This window comes from Mytilus californianus, unplaced genomic scaffold, assembly GCF_021869535.1.
Source record: "Mytilus californianus isolate M0D057914Y unplaced genomic scaffold, xbMytCali1.0.p SCAF_7, whole genome shotgun sequence".
Taxonomy (NCBI): Eukaryota; Metazoa; Mollusca; class Bivalvia; order Mytilida; family Mytilidae; genus Mytilus; species Mytilus californianus.
Genome location: NW_026262723.1, coordinates 36,058,004 through 36,083,529, shown reverse-complemented (window position 1 = coordinate 36,083,529; position 25,526 = coordinate 36,058,004). Strand labels below are relative to the sequence as shown.

The window sequence follows — 25,526 nt, the reverse complement described above, 5'->3', positions numbered from 1 at the left end:
TTTTATCAAATCCTCATCGCAGATAGGACAATTACCTGCATGATTAATATGACTGGAAAATATGCTCAAAGGCTATCTGATCAAGGTCAAACTAAACTGCAACAAAGGGCACTGCAATCGTATTATCACATATTAAACTATGGACAAGTTCCGACATGAGAAGCAATTTGGAAACAAACCTGATCAATGTACAAGAAAAAGGACTCCTGCCTGGCAGATGTGTATATCTTAAAATTATTTTATTATTATAAACAAATGTTACAAAGTTTACCATTTTTTACAGTAACTGACAGACTGAACCAGGCATGAAAATAACCATGTAAATAAGATCAAATTATATCAAATTCAATCATGCAATTACACCTACACATACTTACAATATTTCTATTCCAGGGCTTCCAAAACTGTTGTATTGTCTGGGCAAGTCTGATAAATTATATTTTTTGTCCAGTTGTGCCAAGCCTGAACCAGACTTCAAATGTTGGTTTGCCATTTTAACACAATTCAGAAAGAAAGAAAATATTATTTTTATACGATCGTTTTGACCTGACATTTTGCCTTTAAATGAACAGTCGCACATTTCTGGTAATAAATGTCACACTACCACGAGACCAACTAGGCATTTAAATCGAACTTGACCTGTATTTTCTGGTTCATGACATTGTGTTAATGGGAGTCTTAATTAAAATCCATAGAATTTTTTAATAATTTGTCAAAATGTAGTTTTTATCATGCTTTTTCCAAAATATAATAAAAAAGTATAGGTCACCAGACTTTTTTTCACGCTACAGGTTGTGCAAAATTGTCAGATTTTGTATAGATTATGCATAGAAAATCCAATTTTGTGTGATAAAAAGAAAACTACACCATAGAATTTTAAGATAAAATGTGAGAAGATAGCTCTTATAATATGCTTTCAGATAAGAAAAAAAAATGGGGTCACCGGACATGTTTTCTTGCTACATATTAAAATAGGTAAATTCATAACACTTTCTATTATAAAAATTACTTTATCTGAGGTATCTCCCCTTATGTGGCAAAGTTGAAAAACTAGAGGCTCTCAAGAGCCTGTGTCACTCACCTGTATCTACCATGGTTTTGGAAATCATGTAAAATAAGGTTAAAATCATAACAAATAGTATTAGATACCCCAATAATGATTGAGACCAAGTGTGGTTTAATTTGGCCCAGTAGTTAAATTAAAAGCAGGTCATCCCAATTTAGTATAAAAATAGTTACTGAAGACCCCTTATCATTATTAGTTTTCAACTTGTGACCATTTGAAATAGTTTTTTTACAATTTTCCCATAAAATTCTATAGTTAACCCCTATGTTCAATTTTAGCCATAGTGGCCATCTTGGTTGAAAGATCACAAAAATTTATGAAAATTGTGAAAAATTTACTTTAAAGGGCAATAACTCCTTATGGGGTCAATTGACAATTTTGGTCATGTTAACTTATTTGTAGATCTTACTTTGCTGAACAGTTTTGCTGTTTACAGTTTATCTCTATCTATTATAATATTCAAGATAATAACCAAAAACTGCAAAATTTCCTTAAAATTACCAATTCAGGGGCATCAGCCCAACAACGGGTTGTCTGATGCATCTGAAAATTTCAGGACAGATAGATCTTAACCTGATGAACATTTTTACCCCCATGTCAGATTTGCTCTAAATGCTTTTGTTTCAGAGATATAAGCTAAAAACTGCATTTTACCCCCATGTTCTATTTTCAGCCATGGCGGCCAGCTCGTTGATAGGCAGGGTCATCGGATACATTTTTTAAACTAGATACCCTAAGGATGATTTAGGCCAAGTTTGGTTTTATTTGGCCCAGTAGTTTCAGAGGAGAAGATTTTTGTAAAAGTTAACGGACGACGGACGCCAAGAGATGAGAAAAGCTCACTTGGCCCTTTTGGGCCAGGTGAGCTAAAAATGAATCAAACAAAAATAATGTGTTTTTTTAGAAAAAAACAGCCGTAAATATGATAAAATACATAATTTTATATATTAACATGAAAAGTCTTACACATGAATTACATACTACTCTCAAAATTTGCACATATCATTAAAGATCTAGACCAATTATCTGCTACTCCAAAATCCAAGATAGAGGAAGACACCCCAGCCACCTTAAAATTTCAAAAGATTTGATCAAGTAGTACTTTAATTATCATCTGGAAATCAAATTTGTAAATGGAGGGAGGGATGGACGGACGAGTGCATCACTATATATTCTCCCCTTTGTGGCATGGGTATAAAAATACTAAGTAGGGATGATGTTACACATTTTAAATATCAAGATAACATTTGACAAAGGTCAGTAACATACCCAAACATGCTACATCTGGTGAAAGTTTTCCATCACTCTCACACATCAAAGTCACACTTGGTGTGTTTGCCCCATTAATACCAAATCCTTCGTCACAAGTCAAAGTTGTTGTAATCCCATATTTCAGTGCATCAGTCGAGCTCAGATTTCCACTACGAATTCTTGGTATTGGACACCATATTTCTGAAAACATAATGTACAGATATTATAATCAAAACAAGGTTTATAGGTTGGGCATGTAAAATTATCAGTCACTGAACTTTTTGGTAGATATTACAGTATCGATCATTTCAGCTGATATTTCATTATTGAAAAAAAGAGAAATTGCAATGTCCTGAATCTGTCAAAGTACCAGTTTTACCATATTGTGACCGTTTAAGGTTTCTGAATTTAAAGAATCACTTATGAATCGCACATCTAAATTTTAATCAATACATTGTATAACAAGAAATGATTGTAACAGGATGCTGTTACGAAGTCTCCCAAACGAAGCTCCCATAATTCGTAATTCCCAGGGTTGTCCGACATTGGGCAAAGTCCAGTGAAAATTGGTTTGTTCCAGTAAAGTTATATGCATTAGTGATGCCTGGGGACTAACCCTGTATATCATTCAAATCATCTTGGCATGACAAACCAGAATATATATGGTTTAGGGGTGGGGATCTCGACCATTTACAAGATACTAGAACATTGGGGGAGGGGGGAACCCCTTGGGCCTAACCCTATACGTCATTCAAATGTTCGAGACATGACGAACAGGAATATGTATGGTTTAGGGGTGGGGATCTCAACCACTTACAAGTTATTAGAACTTTCTCAAATGGCAGGGGGTCGGGATGACCCCTGGGGACTAACCCTGTATATCATTCAAACCATCTTCGCATGACAAACCAGAATATATATGGTTTAGGGGTGGTGATCTTGACCACTTACAAGATATTAGAACTTTCTTAAATGGCATGGGGTGGGGGTGACCCCTGGGGACTAACCCTGTATTTCATTTGATGTGCTTTATCATGACAAACCAGAATATATATGGTTTAGGGGTGGGGACCAGGACCATTTACAAGATATTAGAACTTTCTCAAATGGCAGGGGGTCGGGATGACCACTGGGGACTAACCCTGTATATCATTCAAACCATCTTAGCATGACAAACCAGAATATATATGGTTTAGGGGTGGGGATCTTGACCATTTACAAGATATTAGAACTTTCTTAAAAGGCAGGGGGTGGGGGTGACCCCTGGGGACTAACCCTGTATTTCATTTGATGTGCTTTAACATGACAAACCAGAATATATATGGTTTAGGGTTGGGGATCTCGACCATTTACAAGATATTAGAACTTTCTCAAATGGCAGGGGGTCAGGATGACCCCTGGGGACTAACCCTGTATATCATTCAAACCATCTTAGCATGACAAACCAGAATATATATGGTTTAGGGGTGGGGATCTTGACCACTTACAAGGTATTAGAACTTTCTTAAATGGCAGGGGGTGGGGGTGACCCCTGGGGACTAACCCTGTATTTCATTTAATGTGCTTTATCATTTAGAACATTTTCAATTAAAAAGATTGTGTCTATCACAAACGGTTTTCAATTTATAATCATTTGAAAATTAAAAAAAATAAAATCCCATAGGGTTCTATAGTAAAACCCTCCTTTCTTTTTGCTCCTCAAAGTACCCCTTTATAAACCTCATTGCACAAACAAAACCCTGATTGCACTACTAGACATGTTAGTCTAACATATTGTGAAACCCAAAGTTAATCTGACAAACGGTTTTGGAGAACGGGTGCGGACAAGTTCAAATTTAAAAGCGGCGGAAGAGGAAGAAGAATAATAATAATAACTAGATTTGCCATTGCAAGCAATAGCGGATGTCACCCTTCCCCCATTGTCACTAGATTGCAGCCAGTTTAAAAATTTTAAATGCACATATATACTGATGGCTATACATCTTTCTGTAATTTTTTAGAACATTTAGCAGATTTACAAATTTTACGCATAATTTTTCCTTTTTTGCCTTGTTTCCATGGTAACGGCAGCCATTTTGGAAATTCCAACGCCAATTGCTGCTTCCACACATGACAGTCAACATTATTGTGAAGTTTCATTAAGTTTGAAGCATTCTGAAATTATTGCTCCTGTATCCATGGTAACATAGTAATTCCAATGATTGTCAAAATCATTCAAAACCTGTATATAAAGGACAACTATATTGTATAAAAATTTGATGATTTTAAGTTAAAGCATACCAAAATTATTCACCAAACCCTGAAGTTTTTGGAGCATTTTGACCTTTTTGCATTGTTTCCATGGTAACGGCAGACATTTTCGAAATTCCAACGCCAAATTCCACATCTACCAATGTTGCTCATCGTTACTGTGAAGTTTCAAAAATTTTTGAGCATTTTGAAATTTTTTATGTAGTTTCCATGGCAACATAGTAGTTCTAATGATTGCCAAAATCATCCAAAACCAGTATATAGTGGGCACCTACATGGTATTAAAATATAATGATTCTAAATTTAAGCATCTCCAAATAATTCACCAAAACCATAAACTGGATTTTTTCACATTTGTTCCGTTTCCATGGTAACGGCAGCCATTTTTAATGTTCTTAAGACCTACTGCAACCCAAAATTTTGTGTTCCTCATTATAGTTAACTATCATTAAGATTGGTTCCATTGGCTCCAAAAAAAATGCAGGACAAAATTAGGTGGAAGAATAATAATAATAATACCTAGATTTGCAATTGCAAGCAATAGCAGATGTCACCCTTCCCCTATTGCCACTAGATTGCAGCCAGTTTAAAAATTTTAAACAGTGAATGCACATATATACTGATGGCTAAACATCTTTCTGTAATTTTTTAGAACATTAAGCAGATTTACAAATTTTACGCATAATTTTTTCTTTTTTGCCTTGTTTCCATGGTAACGGCAGCCATTTTGGAAATTCCAACGCCAATTGCCGCTTTCACACATGACAGTCAACATTATTGTGAAGTTTCATTAAGTTTGAAGCATTCTGAAATTTTTGAAATTTTTGCTCCTGTATCCATGGTAACATAGTAGTTCCAATGATTGTCAAAATCATTCAAAACCTGTATATAATGGACAACTATATTGTATAAAAATTTAATGATTTTAAGTTAAAGCATACCAAAATAATTCACCAAACCCTATAATTCTATTTTTTCGGTTTCCATGGTAACGGCAGCCATTTTTTAGTTCCAAAGTTGCACTGCAACTCGAAAGTCAGGGTTCCTTGTTATAGTGCACCATCATTTAGATTGGTTCTTTTGGCTCTGAGAAAACTGGCGGACAAAATTAGGTGGAAGAAAAATAATAATAATAATAGGGAAAAAGAAACAGAGGAAAAGCAATATGTCACCCGACATTGTCGATCGGGTGACATAATAAAAAAAAGAAACGGAGGAAAAGCAATATGTCACCCGACATTGTCGATCGGGTGACATAATAAGAACTGAGCAAAAACAATAAGTCTTCCCAAACTTTGTTTGGGAGACTTAATTACCAATATAATGTTGAATTTGTTTTTAGAATCCTTTACTTTTTGTTCCAGTATAAAAATAAGAAGATGTGGTATGATTGCCAATGAGACAACTCTCCACCAGAGACCAAATGACATAGAATGGATATAAGAAGATGTGGTATGAGTGCCAATGAGACAACTCTCCATCCAAGTCACAATTTGTAAAAGTAAACCATTACAGGTCAAAGTACGGCCTTCAACATGGAGCCTTGGCTCACACCGAACAGCAAGCTATAAAGTGCCCCAAAAATATATTGAAGTTAACAACTATAGGTCACCATACAACCTTCAACAATGAGCAAAACAGATACTGTATAGTAATCTATAAAAGGCCCAAAAATGACGAAGGCAAAACAATTCAAACGAGAAAACTAATGGCCCCATGGAAGTACAAAACAATAAACGAAAAACATGGCTCCCAACTTGGGACAGGCACATACAGAAAGTGGCGGGGGTTTAACATGTTAGCTGGCGCCAAACCCTACCCCTCACCTGGGACAGTGGCTTAACAGTACAACATAGAAATATAACAAGAGTGCACAGGCTGAAATGTCTCGCCTGTTTTACTGACCATTGATTTTATATTAGTCTTAAAGATAAAGGTTTTACTACAAGTATCACATAAACTTAACATTTTTAAAGATCCATGACAATGAGGTCAAGGTCAGATAAAAACTGTCACGCAGAAATGTACACCTTACAATTATTCCGTACACCAAATATAGTTGACCCATTGTTTATGGTAATTGAAAAACAGACCAAAACACAAAAACTTAATTTTAACCAATGAACCATGGAAATGAGGTCAAGGTCAGATGATACTGGCTAGACAGACATGTACACCTTACAATCATTCCATGCACCAATTATAGTTGACCTATTGCTATTAGTATTTGGAAAAACAGACCAAAACACAAAAACTTAACATTGACAAAAGAACCATAAAAATGAGGTCAAGGTCAGATGACAACCGCTAGACAGACATGTACACCTTACAATCATTCCATACACCAAATATAGTTGACCTATTGCTTACAGTACTTGAAAAACAGACCAAAACACAAAAAATTAACAATGACCAATGAACCATGAAAATGAGGTCAAGGTAAGATAAAACCTGCCAGTCTGACATGTACCCCTTACAATCATTCCATACATCACATATAGCTGATCTGCTGCTTGTAGTATATGAGAAACAGACCTAATCATGTAACTTTAACCTTGATCACTGATCCATGAATTGAGGTCGAGGTCAGGTTAACCCTGTCTGACGGACATGTAGACATTGCAAGGAACCCATATACCAAATATAGTTATCCTATTACTCATAATAAGTGATAAATTCACATGAAAAAAAACTGTAATTTTTTTCAAGCAGTCACTGAACAATGAAAATGAGGTCAAGGACAATTGGCATATGACAGACGGAAACTTCAGACAAAAGGTATCTGCATACAAGGTATGAAGCATCCAGGTCTTCTACCTTCTGAAATATAAAGCTTTACACAAATAGTTTATTGCGCCGCCGCCCCATAGTAATACCTTTGTCTCGCATACTGCGACTTTTGTCGCAGGCGGTCGCAGTTGAGACAAAAATCAGTTGAAAAGGGCATAACTCATCAAATCCAAAGAAAGCACACACAAAATCAAAGTGCTTGTAAGCACTGAAAGGTAAAGATTGTTTTAATTTATCAGTGGGAAGTAAAATTAAACATTGCAAAGTATAAAGTATTGGACAAAGGAAGATAACTCCAATTTTAAAGATTACGTTAACAATGACCATGATGACATTATTGACATTTTTAGAACAGATATATTAGATTCCTGCACCTTGCACAGGTTATGTAATTTTCTTGACAAGCATAACATCATTTTGTAACTAGATATCTGAGCATATATTCCATTGATAAATTTCTGGAAATGTTCATGGATAGGCTGTTTAGAATATAGTGATTAATGCACTATATTTTGTGGGAAGCTATTTTGTGTACTGTGGATTCATTTATTTTCGTGGGTACCAATTTTCGTGGAAAGCTTACATGTTCGTGGATATTTGATTTCGTGGTTTTTCCAAAGTCAGCATACAAGCCTATACACAATTTTTAATTCGATGAACATATAAATTTGTGGTTCACCTGTTCCCACGAAATCAACGAAAATTGGTATCCAACGAATAATAATGAATTCACAGTATCTCAAAAGTAGTGATAAACCTTGGAAGATTTAGATATCAAGTCAATACCATAGGGTTTTTGATTGCATTTCATGCAATCTTTACCCAAAAAACCAAACACACAAAAGACACAAAGTACAAATCTGAGAGTACTGGCAGTACCTGAAAGCTAGTTCAAGCCAATAACAACTAATAAATAACAAGAGTGCACACGCTGAAATGTCTCGCCTTCTTTACTAATCATTGATATTATGTTGATAGTCCTAAATATAAAGCTTTATTACAACTGTCACATAAACTTAACACTAACCAAGTAAACTAAACATTGACCAATGAACCATGAAAATGAGGTCAAGGTCAGATGAACCATGCTAGGCAGGCATGTACAGCTAACAATTCTTCCATACAACAAATATAGTTGACCTATTGCTTAGAGTTTAAGAAAAACAGACCAAAACACAAAAACTTAACACTGAGCAATGAACCTTGAAAATGAGGTCAAGGTCAAATAAAACCTGCGTGACTGACAAATAGATCATAAAATATTTCCATACACCAAATATAGTTGAACTATTGCATATAGTATTAGAAAAAAAGACAAAAACCCAAAAACTTAACTTTGACCACTGAACCATGAAAATGAGGTCAAGGTCAAATGACACCTGTCCGCTAGACATGTACACCTTACAATCATTCCATACACCAAATATAGTAGACCTATTGCAGACAGTATAAGAAAAACAGACCAAAACACAAAAACTTAACTATAACCACTGAACCATGAAAATGAGGTCAAGGTCAGATGACACCTGCCAGTTGGACATGTACACCTTACAGTCCTTCCATACACCGAATATACTAGACCTATTGCTTATAGTATCTGAGATATGGACTTGACCACCAAAACTTAACCTTGTTCACTGATCCATGAAATGAGGTCGAGGTCAAGTGAAAACTGTTTGACGGGCATGAGGACCTTGCAAGGTATGCACATACCAAATATAGTTATCCTATAACTTATAATAAGAGAGAATTTAACATTACAAAAAATCTTAACTTTTTTTTCAAGTAGTCACTGAACTATGAAAATGAGGTCAAGGACATTGGACATGTGACTGACGGAAACTTCGTAACATGAGGCATCCATATACAAAGTATGAAGCATCCAGACCTTCCACCTTCTAAAATATAAAGCTTTTAAGAAGTTAGCTAACGCCGCCGTCGCCGTAGCCGCTGGATCACTATCCCTATGTCGAGCTTTCTGCAACAAAAGTCGCAGGCTCGACAAAAAATCATGTATCTGAGACTAAAATTTCAATCAGTACACATCCAATATCAAATGGATTAAGTGAAAAAAAAGACGTCATCAACAGTCAAGAGAAAAACATGAACTTGTGCAATGCCAAAATATATGTATGGATAGTGAATGTATGTATGTGTATAACAATAATATTTAGATGGGTCTTAATTTATTGATAACAAAATCAATAATTATACCAATTAAAGAACCTTAGTGAGCGCGCTCACATACCCCACGTCCCCACATTGTCACTGGAGAAATAAAATAACTGTAAGAAAAAAAAATTGTATAAGAAAAAAAAATTGAATCATAATTTCCTGTCGATATGCACATCTACATAGTATGTCCTTATTATCTACAAAGTTTCATGAAATTCTGTTGTGTGGTTTCAGAGGAGTTGCGATGACAAACTGTTGCAGAGGTATATTGAAGCAAATAAGTTCAAAGGCGCGTAACTCCTAGAAAAAAATTGAATCGTAATTTCCTGTCGATATGCACATCTACGTAGTATGTCCTTATTATCTGAAAAGGTTTCATGAAATTCTATTGTGTGGTTTGAGAGTAGTTGCGATGACAAAAGGTTGCAGTAGTATATTGGGCAAATAAGTTCAATGGGGAGTAACTCCTGGAAAAAAAATTGAATCGTAATTTCCTGTCGATATGCACATCTACATAGTATGTCCTTATTATCTACAAAGTTTCATGAAATTTTGTTGTGTGGTTTCAGAAGAGTTGAGATGACAAACTGTTGCAGTAGTACATTAAAGTAAATAAGTTCAAAGGGGCGTAACTCCTAGAAAAAAAATTGAATCATAATTTCCTGTCGATATGCACATCTACGTAGTATGTCCTTATTATCTACAAAGTTTCATGAAATTCTGTTGTGTGGTTTCAGAGGAGTTGCGATGACAAACTGTTGCAGAGGTATATTGAAGCAAATAAGTTCAAAGGGGCGCAACTCCTAGAAAAAAAATTGAATCGTAATTTCCTGTCGATATGCACATCTACATAGTATGTCCTTATTATCTGAAAAGGTTTCATGAAATTCTATTGTGTGGTTTGAGAGGAGTTGCGATGACAAAAGGTTGCAGTAGTATATTGGGCAAATAAGTTCAAAGGGGCGTAACTCCTGGAAAAAAAATTAAATCGTAATTTCCTGTCGATATGCACATCTATGTAGTATGTCCTTATTATCTACAAAGTTTCATGAAATTTTGTTGTGTGGTTTCAGAGGAGTTGAGATGACAAACTGTTGCAGTAGTACATTAAAGTAAATAAGTTCAAAGGGGCGTAACTCCTAGAAAAAAAATTGAATCGTAATTTCCTGTCGATATGCACAACTACATAGTATGTCCTTATTATCTAAAAAGGTTTCGTGAAATTCTGTTGTGTGGTTTGAGAGGAGTTGCAATGACAAGAAACAGGACTGATGGACTGTCAGACAGACGGACAGACGGACGGACAGACGGGTCAAAAACATTATACCCTCCGCAACTCGTTGCGTGGGGTATAATAAAATCAACATCATAGATGCCAACAACTTTGGATGCAATCAGTAATCAAAATTTTAGATGTCAGTAATTTGTGGTTTTTTTTCAGTAATCATAGTAATTTATTATTTTTTTACCATAACCATACTATAAACAAATAGATGCAAAGTGACGAGCAAGTGAGGAACAAAGAAAAACTAGACATCATTGAGATGGGAGCCATCTCTGTGGGCCCCGCTGTAAATAACAGGTCACTATTTGACTATTAAAGATGTTAGTGGTTGAATCTCTTAAAGCAGGTTACATGTGCTATTAAACAGTACACCGGATGCACTTTACCCTTAATTTTAGAAATTTTTTACCTTGAACTTTGACCTAGGAAGTTGTACAAACATTATGACCCACCGTTTGGTGTTGGCTAATATACATGTATATGTCAAGTATAAAGTATGAAATTATAACGGTTCTCTAGATATAGAGCGGACACAATTTGTTACGGACGGACAGAGGGACAGACGGACTGATGGACAGACTGATCACTATAGGGCAAACCGCCATTAGGCGGGGCCCTTATTATGAAAAGTTGACAATTTTGTTCATTTACTTGTGTAAACTGTGTTTTAACTGACTGTCAATAAAAGATTTAATTCCTGAAATGTCCCTCCATCACCCTCCCTTAGTTTAATTAAAGTCTGATTCTGAAGTGCCTGGTTAGTTGCTGACTAGGCACTTTTAAATTGTTTATTTGTATATATGTGTTCATAACACTTTTTGTTGGTGGATGTCATGTATGTTTTCAGAACCATTATAGATGAAAGAGTGGAAACTGAAAGATTTGGACGACTGTCAGTTCTGTTCTTCCTGACCGGACTAAAAATTCTCTCACTATCAGGATTACTATGAGGAATTAATAATATTCCAAGCATTAGCTTTGCAAGTTCTGAAAACTTCGAATTTCCATCAGGCCCTTTCATTTGGGAAATCATATTCAAAGATTTATCTATTCTTTCTTCTTCAATAATGGCAACCGACAGCTCCTCAGTTTGATACTGTGAAAATTAGATTTCAATTTGATATTTGACATGGTTGTCATCAGATACATGAAAATTGAAAACTTGTCCATAAAGTATTCCACTGATGAGAAGTTTTGGCTTGTTTAAAGTTTTATATCTACCACTTCAGCATGTCGTAACAAAGGGTCATTTAAAGGAAGTTTCTTAAGGATATAGCCAAATGCAGCCACAAAGTAAACTAGCACAGGCATAAGAATTTCCATAAAAAGTACTTTAATTTCAGCTCGAAATAGTAGCAATTAAGGTTGGCATCTATGAAACATTTAAAGATCTAATTACAGTGTTGAATTGGTTATCGTTTAGAATAAGTTTATTCAATGTTTGATAATTTAACCAAGATCATATCTAAATTGACTGACTGGGTGAACAACATTCATTATAAAATTTAGGATGTCCTATCCTTTTTGTAATAAATTTTTTAATATGTCTTTTAGTGTTTTATTGTATTTCTTATCAGGTGAAGACATATAATCCCATAATCAAATTGAGCTTAAGAGGACATCTAGTAGTTGGATATATATATTGATCTTGTTCACCATTATTCACTTACATTATATATAAATAAGTGCTGATTGTCTCTAACATTTTTTGTTTTTTTCTTATACAAGGATTGACATCAATTCCTCCATAAATGTTGACTTACTTTCACAAGAAGGAGGATCATGTGACCACTTTCCACCAGTCTGACAATATGTTGTTTCATTTCCATACGTTTCATAGCCAGGATCACAAACATACTGGACAACAGAGGCAAATTCATTCTCATCTCCAATCAGTCTTACTATGTCGCCATTTCCAGGAGTTGAGAGAGGAGGACATGTGGCAGCTTAAAAAAGAACATGAAACACAACATTGTTAACTTTAAGAGTATATAAAAGAGAGAATATGTTGTATTAATTCATGACACACTTGACTACATGCACATAAAGAAAACTAAAGGCTCTAAAGAGCATGTGTCGCTCATCTAGGTCATGACAAAAATTTCTTTTTTGTTGATCTTGTATTGCTAATCATTTTGTCTGATTAGTTTCTCTCTATCTTCTTTAGTCTTTGCTCAAAACACAAAAGAGGGTAAAAAAAACATTATTTAAGGGCAATCACTCCTATGAAGAGTGAAAGTCTACAAACTACATCAGCAGAATTTGAGTTGTTTATGGATCTTGCCTGGCTGATCTTTTTTGTTATTCAAAGTTTCAATTTATCAATTAGAATTTTTATCATATAAGGCAGCACACCAAAAAATTGGTAAAAATTGTAATTAAAGGGCAATAACTCTAATAAAGAGTAGACTGACGATTTCCTACATGATAATTATTTGTGGAACTTGTCTTGCTGATCATTTTTTCTTCTTAAAATTTCTATCTATCTATTATAGTTTTCAAGATAAAAGGCTAAAATGAAGAAAAAAAATTGTCATTTAAGGGCAATAACTCCTACCAAAGTCGCCTGACAGTTTTGACATCAATAAACAATTGGTAGAGTGAACATTTTTGCCCCAGTCAGATTTTCTCTATTTATAATGATTTTCAAAATAATAGACAAAACTTGCATTTTACCCCTTTGTTCTATTTTTAGCCATGTCAGCCATCTTGGTAGGCAGGCTGGGTCATCGGACACATTTATTACAGTAGATACCCCAATGTTAACGGACCCCGGACGCAGACGCCGGATGCCAAGTGATGAGAAAAGTTCACTTGGCTAGCAAATACCACAGTAGATGGAAAATACCATGTCTAAAAATAACGCGACTTCAGAAGACCTCTAGACTTTTCATTGAGATGGATACAAAGAGCATTCGGTGAAATTAAACAATTATATCATGTTTACAAGGAGTATTTGTCAAAGCATGATATATTTGTAAATAATTTCATAAAAAAAAAAGATCTTGGAATTATTTTATGTCGAAATTCTTCAAGATAAAGATTTTACTATAAGAATCATAGTAAATTTAACATTATCCGAGTTATTACTGAAATTTATTTACCTGTACAATCTGGTGCTTTTTCCCAGTTTCCGTCCTGCAGACATTTTATGACTGGTTCCCCGTTCATAGTAAAGCCATCATTACATTTGTATGTAACATTATTGTCAACCTTTACACCAGATGACTCAACAATGTATCCGTTATTTACTGCTGGGGGGATTGGACAATATGTAACTACAATATATATTGAATATGTTCCTTTATATGAAGGGATAAAAGTTTTGAACACGTTGAAATCTGAGTTTCATGACCAGTATGCCATCTGTATATATAATGGCTTTATGAACAAAAATTCACATTAAAGTCATTGACAGTATGTCTTGTATTCAAAGACTTTCTAAACAATCAATGCCATGATAAAACACACAAAAAGTCTTGTACATCCCATATGTTAATACAAATTTCATCTGCATGTGTTAAATAATTAATATTTTAAGGTGTTTTTCACAATATTGCCCTACAAATTATTCCATTTACAATCTATTGTAAAGTAACTACAGATATTTAAAATAAAACATAAATAAGATCCAAATAAATATTATTTTTTTAAGAATCAAAAGTTTTCAATAAATTGTACAGATTGTAAAGTATTTAATTCATCATTTTTTACTTCAAAATAACATTAACCCACCAGATCTTAATTTCATTATTCTTAAATTTCTTACTCATGCAGTTAGGAATCCTTGTTTCATTCCACTGTCCGCCTTTCTGACATTTGATGGAGTGGACATTAGAATGACCTTCATTCTCAAATGAATAACCGTCATCACAACTCAATACTATTGTATTCATGAAGCTTGTTTCATATCCTGACTGCGAACTGTGTTGTGTTTCGTTCGATACAGCTAACTCTGCACAGTCTAAAAAAAAACCCCAAAAAAACATACAAAATAGAACAGTTAACCCCTGACCCCACTTTCCTTTTACTACAGTAATTTCTAATAGACCCTGTATGTACATCAGCATAAGATCAAATCTGTTTTACAGTTAACCAAACCTCTGCTTTAAGAACAAACAGTAATCATTTTGGTAATCCAAAATGCATGCATAAATTGCTCTACATTATTCCAATGAAATTTTTTTTAAATTTCAATTTCAATATTTCTCAAAGGACTGCAATTTGCAGTTCGTTTATCCTAGTTTCGTCATTAATACAAAATTGTTTCCCCTCGTACAGTTCGCATTTTAATTTCAATATTTCTCAAACAATCCAGTTTGTTTGTCGTAGTTTAGTCGTATGGACGTATTTTCGTCATATTTGATATAACTTTTCATCAAAAAATTTCGACAATTTCGATTAAAAAGATAGAACATTTTTATTCAAAACGTTCAGAAATATTTTCACCAGTCAAACAGGTGCTTCCTTTATTGTGTACTGCGCATGCGTGAAAGTATTCTTATAAATTTGTAGACACTAAAACGTAAAATACGAAATCCTTTAGTATCAAATTAAACGAGAGACAAAGATATTAATTACTAAGCAAAAAAAAATGATAATTTTCTGCCTTTTGTTAACCACGAAACCAATCCGTAGATGAATCCGGAATCATTCTGAATTTATTATCTACTTCCTGTTTTCATTTCGTTTAAAAGTAGAAAGTAAATGTGATTGATTAATTTACAATTTACAGCCATAACAATCGTTCCATTAAGGATTGATACAAATCCTTGTTTCCAACTTCAAAGAAATGAATTTCAAATTTCGATTTAAACATCTTTACAAGTTCATTTATGGGAATTGTGCTGTGGTTTAAAAAAAGAGGCACCCAACTTTTGTTGATCAGGAATGTCCCCTGCAAATACCTGAAGTGAAATTGTGAACAAGATTTCCAGATCCCTGTTCTTATCTTCATATTTAGGTATCACATTTAGTCAAATCATGCAATGACTGCCTACATCAGCAGGCCTTAGGCCTACAAAGGTCCTATTCCTTGAAGGACTTGGGCATATGTAAAGCTAGAAATATACGTCCTTGATTCATTGCTGTTACCCAAAATCAGGTTAATTTTCATCTGTAAAAGTGACTAAAGACCTCAAAATCCTAGCTGAAACCCTGGGCATAACTCTAGAACGGTTAAAGTGATGCCAACAAAATTCAAACTTGATCTGTGTTTTGTGGTAATAAGCATTGTGTATAAGTTTCATAACATTTGGTTGAGGCAAACTAAAGTTAGAGAACAGAAACCAATTTTGGGACGTACGTACGGACGGACAGATGGACAAGGGTAAAACCTAATGCCCCCTCCGCTACGGTGGGGCATAAAAAGTATTTGATGAATGGTTCATAAATTTTGAACAGAAACAACTAAAGCTTCCCACCAGAACAACTGCATGTGTGTCGTCCCAAAACAATAAAACCAGGTGTGTCTGAGGAACTATCAATGATCCTTTCACAAACACTCTCTTTGGAGAGTGAAAATTAATTCATTGTAAAGACAAATTTTGAAAGAATCCATACAATTAAATATTATTAGTAGTTATCTTATATGATTAACACCAATATAACAAACAGGAGATTCTTTTACTTTAAAATAGGTCCCAAGTCATAAAGACCTATACAAAACTATCCCTTACCCATATATAACCTTATCAATATAACAAAAAGGAGATTCTTTTACTTTAAAATAGGTCCCAAGTCATAAAGACCTATACAAAACTATCCCTTACCCATATATAACCTTAACATCAATATAACAAACAGGAGATTCTTTTACTTTAAAATAGGTCCCTAGTCATAAAGACCTATACAAAACTATCCCCAACACATACATAACCTTTACATCAATATAACAAAAAGGAGATTCTTTTACTTTAAAATAGGTCCCAAGTCATAAAGACATATACAAAACTATCCCTTACCCATATATAACCTTGTCAATATAACAAAAAGGAGATTCTTTTACTTTAAAATAGGTCCCTAGTCTTAAAGACCTATACAAAACTATCCCTAACAAATACTAATAACATTAGCCCTAAACAATACCTTATCCCAATAGTAACCGACCCCTAATTGTAAAATTCTGACCTATCCCCAACAGTTGTCTGAACCCTAACCTATCCTTAACTTTATCATTCGCTTCCATATATAGAAACATAGAATCTGTAACCAGTTTGAACACAGTGTACCAATTTTTAAATTCCACTACACTTTTATTCAGAATGTTAGTTTAAGACAACTTTCCTAAGATATAAATCCAACTGGGAACAATAGGAATAGTTTTAACCATTCATTGAGCTCCACTCTGTCTTGCCTTCCTCTATAAGGACAAAACCACCAATAAAACAAAATAATCTGTTTCACAACATTAAAACACAAATATATATTGTAAAATATCAGCTAGACACAATGCAGGGGTTCAAATTAGCAGAAGTCAGATGTTCGTGACCTTCTATTTTCAAGTTCAAACCTTCCCGCTGGTAGTAAGTTACACCCAACAGACTTTCTCATTTTGCAGGTTTAAAAAATTCCAAAAGCATTTGAATAAAATCTACAAATCTAGTATAATTATAAACTTAAAATATGTAAGTAACTTAAATGAAAGAAAACTTGTGCGTTTGCTTTTTAAATTCTTCACAATTGATTTGATGTGAAGTCAGGTGACCTGTCGTTGTATGAGATACCGGGAAACTCAAGAATATATAATTCAAACATAACAAGTAAAATGTGAGTCTTTTTTGTTTTGGGGTGACCTCTACCAAATGAAAACTGGACTTAACAGGTGAAACAGCACAGGTGACTGATGAAACACAGCCCAAAAGACAGGATCTGACTAAAAAACCCAAATATGACATTGAAAAGCAAGAATGTAATTTGTCCTTGGTTGGATTTCGATGAGGCAACTGGTTAAATGTCGTGCAAATATTGAGTAAAATAACCCACACACAAAGAAAGGGAAAGTGCCCTGGGTCGTGGTACAAAGAAGTTAAAATTTGACCCCAATAACAATCATGAAATTAGCTCCCAGCATTTATCCATTTTGAATATTTAAGAACTTCTAATGGCCATGTAATGACAATGAGTCACTTTTATTATCATTTATCTATCTTCATATTTACAATACTAGATGCTTTGATTTATTTGAGATTAAATAAAGAAAATCAGCTTATGAACTTTATTCACTTGTTGTTTATGCTATCAAATGATATTCTAATTGAGAGAAATGCAGTATTTATTTACATAAAGATTAAACATGTAATATTACAAGAGGGCACACGCTGAAATGTCTCACCTGATTTACTATTCATGATTTATTTTATGCTGATAGTCCTAAAGATACTCCATACAATCATTCCATACTTCACATATAGTTGACCTACTCCTTAAGTATATGAGAAACAGACTTAATCACTTAACTTTAACCTTGATCACTGATCCATGAAGTGAGGTCAAAGTCGGAGGATCTCTATCTGACAGATATGTAGACATAGAAAGGAACCCATATACCAAATATAGTTATCTTATTTCTCATAATAAGTGACTATAATTTTTTTTCAAGCAGCAGCTGAACCATGAAAATGAGGTCAAGGACAATGGACATGTGACAGATGGAAACTTTGTAACATAAAAGAGGGATGAAAGATACCAGAGGGACAGTCAAACTCATAGATCGAAAACAAACTGACAAAGCCTTGGCCAAGGTATCTGCATATTTTTCCTGAAATATAATGCTTTATACAAATAGTTTATATCGCCACCATAGTAATCCCAATGTCTGGCATAAAGTTGCAGGAGAGACAAAAAGCAGTAAACTCAGATTTTCACAAAGTAAATACACACCTTTAAATAAACAAAAGAACAGACCTTGCTTAGATTACCTACATTGCCAAAACATTACATGCATGGTTCCTTTTGGCTTTTAGATACTTTTATAAACAGTAAGACATGATGAATGCTTTAGAAGGGTAATCATTTTCTGTTTTTAAAATTGGACCTTCTAAGAATGAAGGAGGACCTGTTAGTCTTTTGGTCAAAGGTCCAGGACCTTCTGTTGCCTAAAGTAAATATGAGCCCCCACAATTTTTCATCAAAATCCTTCATATTTTGACTCACTGATACTATGTTCTGATATTTACATACATAAAAGAGGGACGATAGATACCAGAGAGACAGTCAAACTCATAGATCGACAACTGACAACGCCATGGCCAACCTGATGATCTATAGTTACTGGTTGACAGGCATATATGAGCCTAATAATCTTACCAAAGGATGTAAAAGCTGACAGCTATATAATTAAGTTTTGGTTAATTTCTATACTTTACCTAAAGAAAATTCAGCTTCAAATCCACTATCTGTCAGAACATAGTTTGTAGTAAATACCAGTTTGATATAACCATTAGTTGATCTAACCTCAAAATCATTTGTCAGATCAGTTGTCCCTGTGAATCCTTCATCTGTATGCAATGCTTCACTTGTGTCATTATATATCTGAAAAATACATAAATAAAATACTGGCATTATAAAAGAGCTCTTCTATAAAAAAAAAAAAATATGGCTGTTTTTATTGAACATTTTTCAATCACTGACACATATTTTCAGTATATAACATTAGAATTTTTCTGCATATATCCCTTCTTCTTAATTCAAACATCAGTGCCTTTAAAGACTACCAAAACATTTTTCAGAATCAGCCAGGGTTGCCACTCTTTTCAGACAAGAAATTCAAGGGTTTTTCCTGGATTATCAGTAGTTTATAAGGATATCGGTTCTTGCATTGCGGTTGAAATTGAGCTTGATAAATAACATTGCAAAACATTTCAAGACAATTTGCATCAAGCGTAATCGACATAAGGATTCACCTTTATCAAGTGGCCCCATTCATATCGTCCCATGAAAAGCGCTCACGAGTTACTGTTTAATATACGGGTACCAATTTTCGAGGGACAAATCAACAATAGGTAATTCAAACTTGTTTTTAAACTTCTGGTATTTTAACTATCAAGGATTTCCCCCCATTTTTCGTTTTTCATGGCCTTTTCCCTCCAGGAACACCTCAAAAAAAATTCCTGGCTTTTCCCATTTTCCACAATGCTTGGCAACCTTGATCAGCCCATATACACAGCTATTTTTTCCCCCTTTTTTACTCATAGCTCATAGCAACAAAAGAAATATTTCTGTCTTTTGAAAAAGCATGAGACCATACCAAAACTAATTTAGCTTATTTCAACTTAGACCTTAGCACAAACTTATCAATTAAAACTAAACCTAATTTAAAATGGAAGAACCTTAGTGAGCGCGCTCACATACCCCATGTCCCCACATTGTCATTGGAGAAATAAAATAAGTGTAACAAAAAAAAATTGTATCAGAAAAAAAAATTGAATCATAATTTCCTGTCAATATGCACATCTACATAGTATGTCCTTATTATCTACACAGTTTCATGAAATTCTGTTGTGTGGTTTGAAGAGGAGTTGCGATGACAAAAGGTTGCAGGAGTATATTGGGCAAATAAGTTCAAAGGGCGTAACTCCTGGAAAAAAAATTGAATTGTAATTTCCTGTCGATATGCACATCTACGTAGTATGTCCTTATTATCTGAAAAGGTTTCATGAAATTCTGTTGTGTGGTTTGAGAGGAGTTGCCATGACAAAAGGTTGCAGTAGTATATTGGGCAAATAAGTTCAAAGGGGCGTTACTCCTGGAAAAAATTGAATCGTAATTTCCTGTCGATATGCACATATACATAGTATGTCCTTATTATCTGAAAAGGTTTCATGAAATTCTGTTGTGTGGTTTGAGAGGAGTTGCGATGACAAGAAACAGGACTGACGGACTGACGGACGGACGGGTCAAAAACATTATACCCTCCGTGACTCGTTGCGTGGGGTATAACAAGAGTGCACACACTAAAATGTCTAGCCTTCTTTACTAACCATTGATATTATGTTGATAGTCCTAAATATAAAGCTTTACTACAACTATCACATAAACTCAACACGATCAAAGAAAATGAGGTCAAGGCCAGATAAACCAAACGAGCAATACATGTACACCTTACAATCATTCAATACACAAAATATACTTGACCTATTGCTTATAGTTCCTAAGAAACAGACTTAACCAAGAAAACTAAACATTCATGATTGACCAATGAACCATGAAAATGAGGTCAAGGTCAGATGAATCATGCCAGGCAGACATGTACACCTTACAATCAATCTATGCATTAAATATAGTTGACCTATTGCTTATAGTATCTAAACTAGAGGCTCTCAAGAGCCTGTGTCGCTCACCTGTATTTACTGATGCTTTGGAAATCATGTAAAATAAGGTTAAAATCATAATTAATAGTATTAGATATTAGATATTATAATGATATCTAAGATAATAACAAAAAACTGCAAAATTTCGGTAAAATTACTAACTAGATACCCTATTAATGATTATGGCCAAGTATGGTTAAATTTGTCTCAGTAGTTTCAGAGAAGAAGATTTTTGTAAAAGATCACAAAAATTTACAAAAAAATTGTTAAAAATTGACTATTAAGGGCAATAACTCCTACAGGGGTCGACTGACAATTTTGGTCATGACAACTTATTTGTAGATCTTACTTTGCTGAACATTATTGCTGTTTACAGTGTATCTCTATCTATAATAATATTCAAGATAATAACCAAGAACTGCAAAATTTCCTTAAAATTACCAATTCAGGGGCAGCAACCCAACAACAGGTTGTCAGATTTGTCCGAAAATTTCAGGGCAGATAGATCTTGACCTGATAATCAGTTTTACCCTTTGTCAGATTTACTCTAAATGCTTTGGTTTCAGAGATATAAGCCAAAATCTACATTTTACCCCTTATGTTCTATTTTTAGCAATGGCGGCCATCTTGGTTGGTTGGCAGGGTCATCGGACACATTTTTTAAACTAAATACCCTAATGATGATTGTGGCCAAGTTTGGTTAAATTTGGCTCAGTGGTTTCAGAGGAGAAGATTTTTGTAGAAAGCTAACGACGACGGACAATGACGACGACGCCGCCGCCAACGACAGACGACGGACGCCAAGTGATGAGAAAAGCTCACTTGGCCCTTCAGGCCAGGTGAGTTAAAAACAAACTTAACAAAGAAAACTTAACATTGACCAATGAACCACCAAAATGAGGTCAAGGTCATATAATACCTGCCAGACAGACATATACAGCTTACAATCCTTCCATACAACAAATAAAGTTGACCTATTGCTTATAGTTTAAGAAAAACAGACCAAAACACAAAAACTTAACACTGAGTAATGAACCGTGATAATGAGGTCAAGGTCAAATAAAACCTGCCAGACTGACATGTACATCATAAAATATTTCCATACACCAAATATAGTTGACCTATTGCATATAGTATTAGAAAAAAAGACCAAAACTCAAAAACTTAACTTTGACCACTGAACCATGAAAATGAGGTCAAGGTCAGATGACACCTGCCAGTTGGACATGTACACCATACAATCATTCAATACACAAAATATAGTATACCTATTGCATACAGTATAAGAAAAACAGACCAAAACACAAAAACTTTACTATAACCACTGAACCATGAAAATGAGGTAAAGGTCAGATGACACCTGCCAGTTGGACATTTACACCTTACAACCCTTCCATACACCAAATATACTAGACCAATTGCTTATAGTATCTGAGATATGGACTTGACCATCAAAACTTAACCTTGTTCACGGATCCATGAAATGAGGTCGAGGTCAAGTGAAAACTGTCTGAAGGGCATGAGGACCTTGCAAGGTATACACATACCAAATATAGTTATCCTATTACTCATAATAAGAGAGAAATTAACATTACAAAAAATCTTAACTTTTTTTTCCAGTAGTCACTGAACCATGAAAATGAGGTCAAGGACAATGGACATGTGACAGACGGAAACTTCGTTACATGTAAACTAAGCAAAGTTTCAAAGTCAATAGACCATGACTGAGGGAGCTGGGCCAAATAATATCCATGGTAATGAGATGTGCCAATGCTAATACAACTGCATACCAAATATCATTGACCTACCACTAGTGGTTCACCATAAACTAGACCTAATCACAAACTAATACATTGTTGACACCACTGACACCAGAAACAGCATACCCATGTCTCGCTTTTGACTCTGTCATGGCGAGACAAAAATTCCACGTAGGTTTGACAAAGTTATTGATGTCTAAAAAAAACTTGACAACATACTGAACCTAAATGTTGACACCACTGACCCTGACAACGGAATCTAGGATGCCTATGTCTCGCTTTCACAAAATAAATTTTGCAAGCTAGACAAAAACACAAATTCATCTACCTTTAAGGCCAAAACTTCTATAATAAGTGGTCTGACAGTTTTGACTCAAATGTACAAAAGGCAGAGCTCAACATTCTTAACATTTTTACCCGTGTCAGATTTTTTTTAATGATAGCGGTTTTCGAAATAATAGGCAAAACTTTCAATTTACCACTATGTTCTATTTTCAGCCGTGTCGGATATCTCGGTTGACAGGAGGAGTCATTGGACACATTTTTAAAACTAGATACCCTTATAATGATTGTGGACCAATTTGGTTATATTTGCCCAAGTAGTTTCAGAGGAGAAGATTTTTGTAAAAGTTAACAGACGATGACGATGAACAACGACAGACAATGACGGACGCCAAGTGATGAGAAAAGCTCACTTGGCCTTTCCGCCAGGTGAGCTAAAAATAGACGTTTCTACCATGATGATTGATTTGATCACACTGCATAGTTAATCATAGGGTCAATGGTAGTCATAAAAGGTAACCTTTAAGTAATCTCCTTCTGCCTGGAGATCAAACATGCTAAATCTGAGAGCCATTGTCCTTGTTTCTGATGCTGGTCGTTTTATAATCCATGTGCAATCAACATTTTCTGGGTAACTTCCTGCAACATAGCCTGGAGACTGGATGGTACCTTCTGTTAACATGTAAGTTATGTTGCAGCCTAAAAAAATCCAGGACAATTTAGTATCACATATAATATTACATCATTTGCGTATTGTAAACAGATATTTTTTTTAGGATGTTTTTATCACAATTAAAAATAGTATACGATAAACATTGTTCTGATTAGACTTTGCAATTGGATTGTTATTATAGAAAAACAAAGGATATGGGGTATCCATCCATGACACAAAATCAGTACATCCACGGGCATAAAAACACAAAAAGCAAAGGAACAGCGCTTTTATTACTGTTCTTTTCAAAGTCACAGTGAGGCCTTCAACAGGGAGCAAAAATCCTTTGCATTATTTGTATTCAGTTCGGCAAAATTCACTAAACTTTATATAATTGGGCTTTTTTTTTCATTCAACAATTGTTACAAATAATGAATTTCAATAAATCATTCCATTATCATACTGTTATTTAGCCAATCAGTGGTATCTAGAACAATTGGCAGACAACAAAATTTTTTATGATTAGAGGTTGAACAGGTGTACCAGACAAAAAAACCAAATTGGGAAACATTGTAGCAGACACAACAAAAAGCAACTAATGCTACATAATTTGAATAAGTCACCATTGTTAAAAGGAAATAATAGATCTTCAGATCAACAAAAATGGAACTAAAACTGTGAAAAAGACCTTCATATAAAAAAACTCTTTCTGGTTGGAATATTTCAATTGGCCACAAGAAATTTATTTTTAATTCATTGGAATTTTTCAAAGTTTTAATAATATACTGTAACGAAATAGAAGTTCATTCATAATATAAGTTCCAAATGGAAAAAGTATCCTGGAATATTATTTCCACTAGAATAAATATTATAGTATTTATTCTGTTAGGAATAAATGGTATAGAATATTTGTTCCAGCAGGAACAGATGTTATGACATTGTTTATAACAAAGTTTCTAATGGAACATCTGTTAGGCTAAACAAATATACATTGACACCACCAGTCAAATTACTTAAGAAAATGCCAATAAATCAATCAAACCTTGCCAGTATTTGATGTATATTCCTTTAGGAAATGGGGCTTCTTCTATTCCAGAGATCAGCATCAATCTAATGGACTTGGATTTAGAGATGTAATGTTTTGGTTTGAAGGCACTGACACCATCTAAGGTTGGGATCAATGAGATATCATCCTGATCCCACAAGTACAGCTTCGCATCTTTTCCTATATCCAGATTCTCAAACTGTAAAAAATATCAAGGTACAAGTAGCATATATACAGTTTGTTGTAGATTAACTGGAAAGTATTGCAATTATTTTTGCCACATATATTTTTTAAGGAAGATATAAACATGAACCTTGATAAAAAATGGGATCTTTTCATATGACAGTAAACTTTTTTCTTTGTGATACTTTAACTCTCTTTAAAGTAATATTTGTTTTCAATGTGTCCCTTTTGTTAATGAGCCTTTACTATAACTGGCCATTAAGCAGTTATATAAAAATCACTTTAAATGGACCAGAACATCAGACTCAAAAACGACATACTGTGGATTCATTTATTTTCGTGGGTATCAATTTTCGTGGATAGAGAAAAAAAGACGTTTCGTGGTATACGTAAATTCGTGGATCGCTGATTACAAAAAAAAAAATCAGATACGTAATTCGTGGATTTCTTTTTGATTTAGAAAATCATATAACCTCC

At 34.3% G+C, this 25,526-nt stretch overlaps 1 protein-coding gene and 1 long non-coding RNA gene across 2 annotated transcripts in view; one reads left to right on the top strand and one right to left on the bottom strand.

Annotated features, from left to right (window-relative positions):
- Positions 1-20,734, top strand: part of LOC127710106 (uncharacterized) — a 137,278-nt gene extending 116,544 nt beyond the window's left edge. Inside the window, exon 2 of the long non-coding RNA XR_007985942.1 lies at positions 20,351-20,734. This is a non-coding gene — a long non-coding RNA (uncharacterized LOC127710106). The remainder of the gene's footprint in view (positions 1-20,350) is intronic.
- Positions 1-25,526, bottom strand: part of LOC127710082 (uncharacterized) — a 467,780-nt gene that overhangs the window by 361,835 nt on the left and 80,419 nt on the right. Inside the window, exons 10-16 of the mRNA XM_052215826.1 lie at positions 24,864-25,065; positions 23,690-23,868; positions 19,184-19,349; positions 14,587-14,781; positions 13,922-14,095; positions 12,581-12,763; positions 2,336-2,518 (exon numbers count right to left, since the gene is read on the bottom strand). Coding sequence (XP_052071786.1) covers positions 2,336-2,518; positions 12,581-12,763; positions 13,922-14,095; positions 14,587-14,781; positions 19,184-19,349; positions 23,690-23,868; positions 24,864-25,065 — 1,282 coding nt within the window. The remainder of the gene's footprint in view (positions 1-2,335; positions 2,519-12,580; positions 12,764-13,921; positions 14,096-14,586; positions 14,782-19,183; positions 19,350-23,689; positions 23,869-24,863; positions 25,066-25,526) is intronic.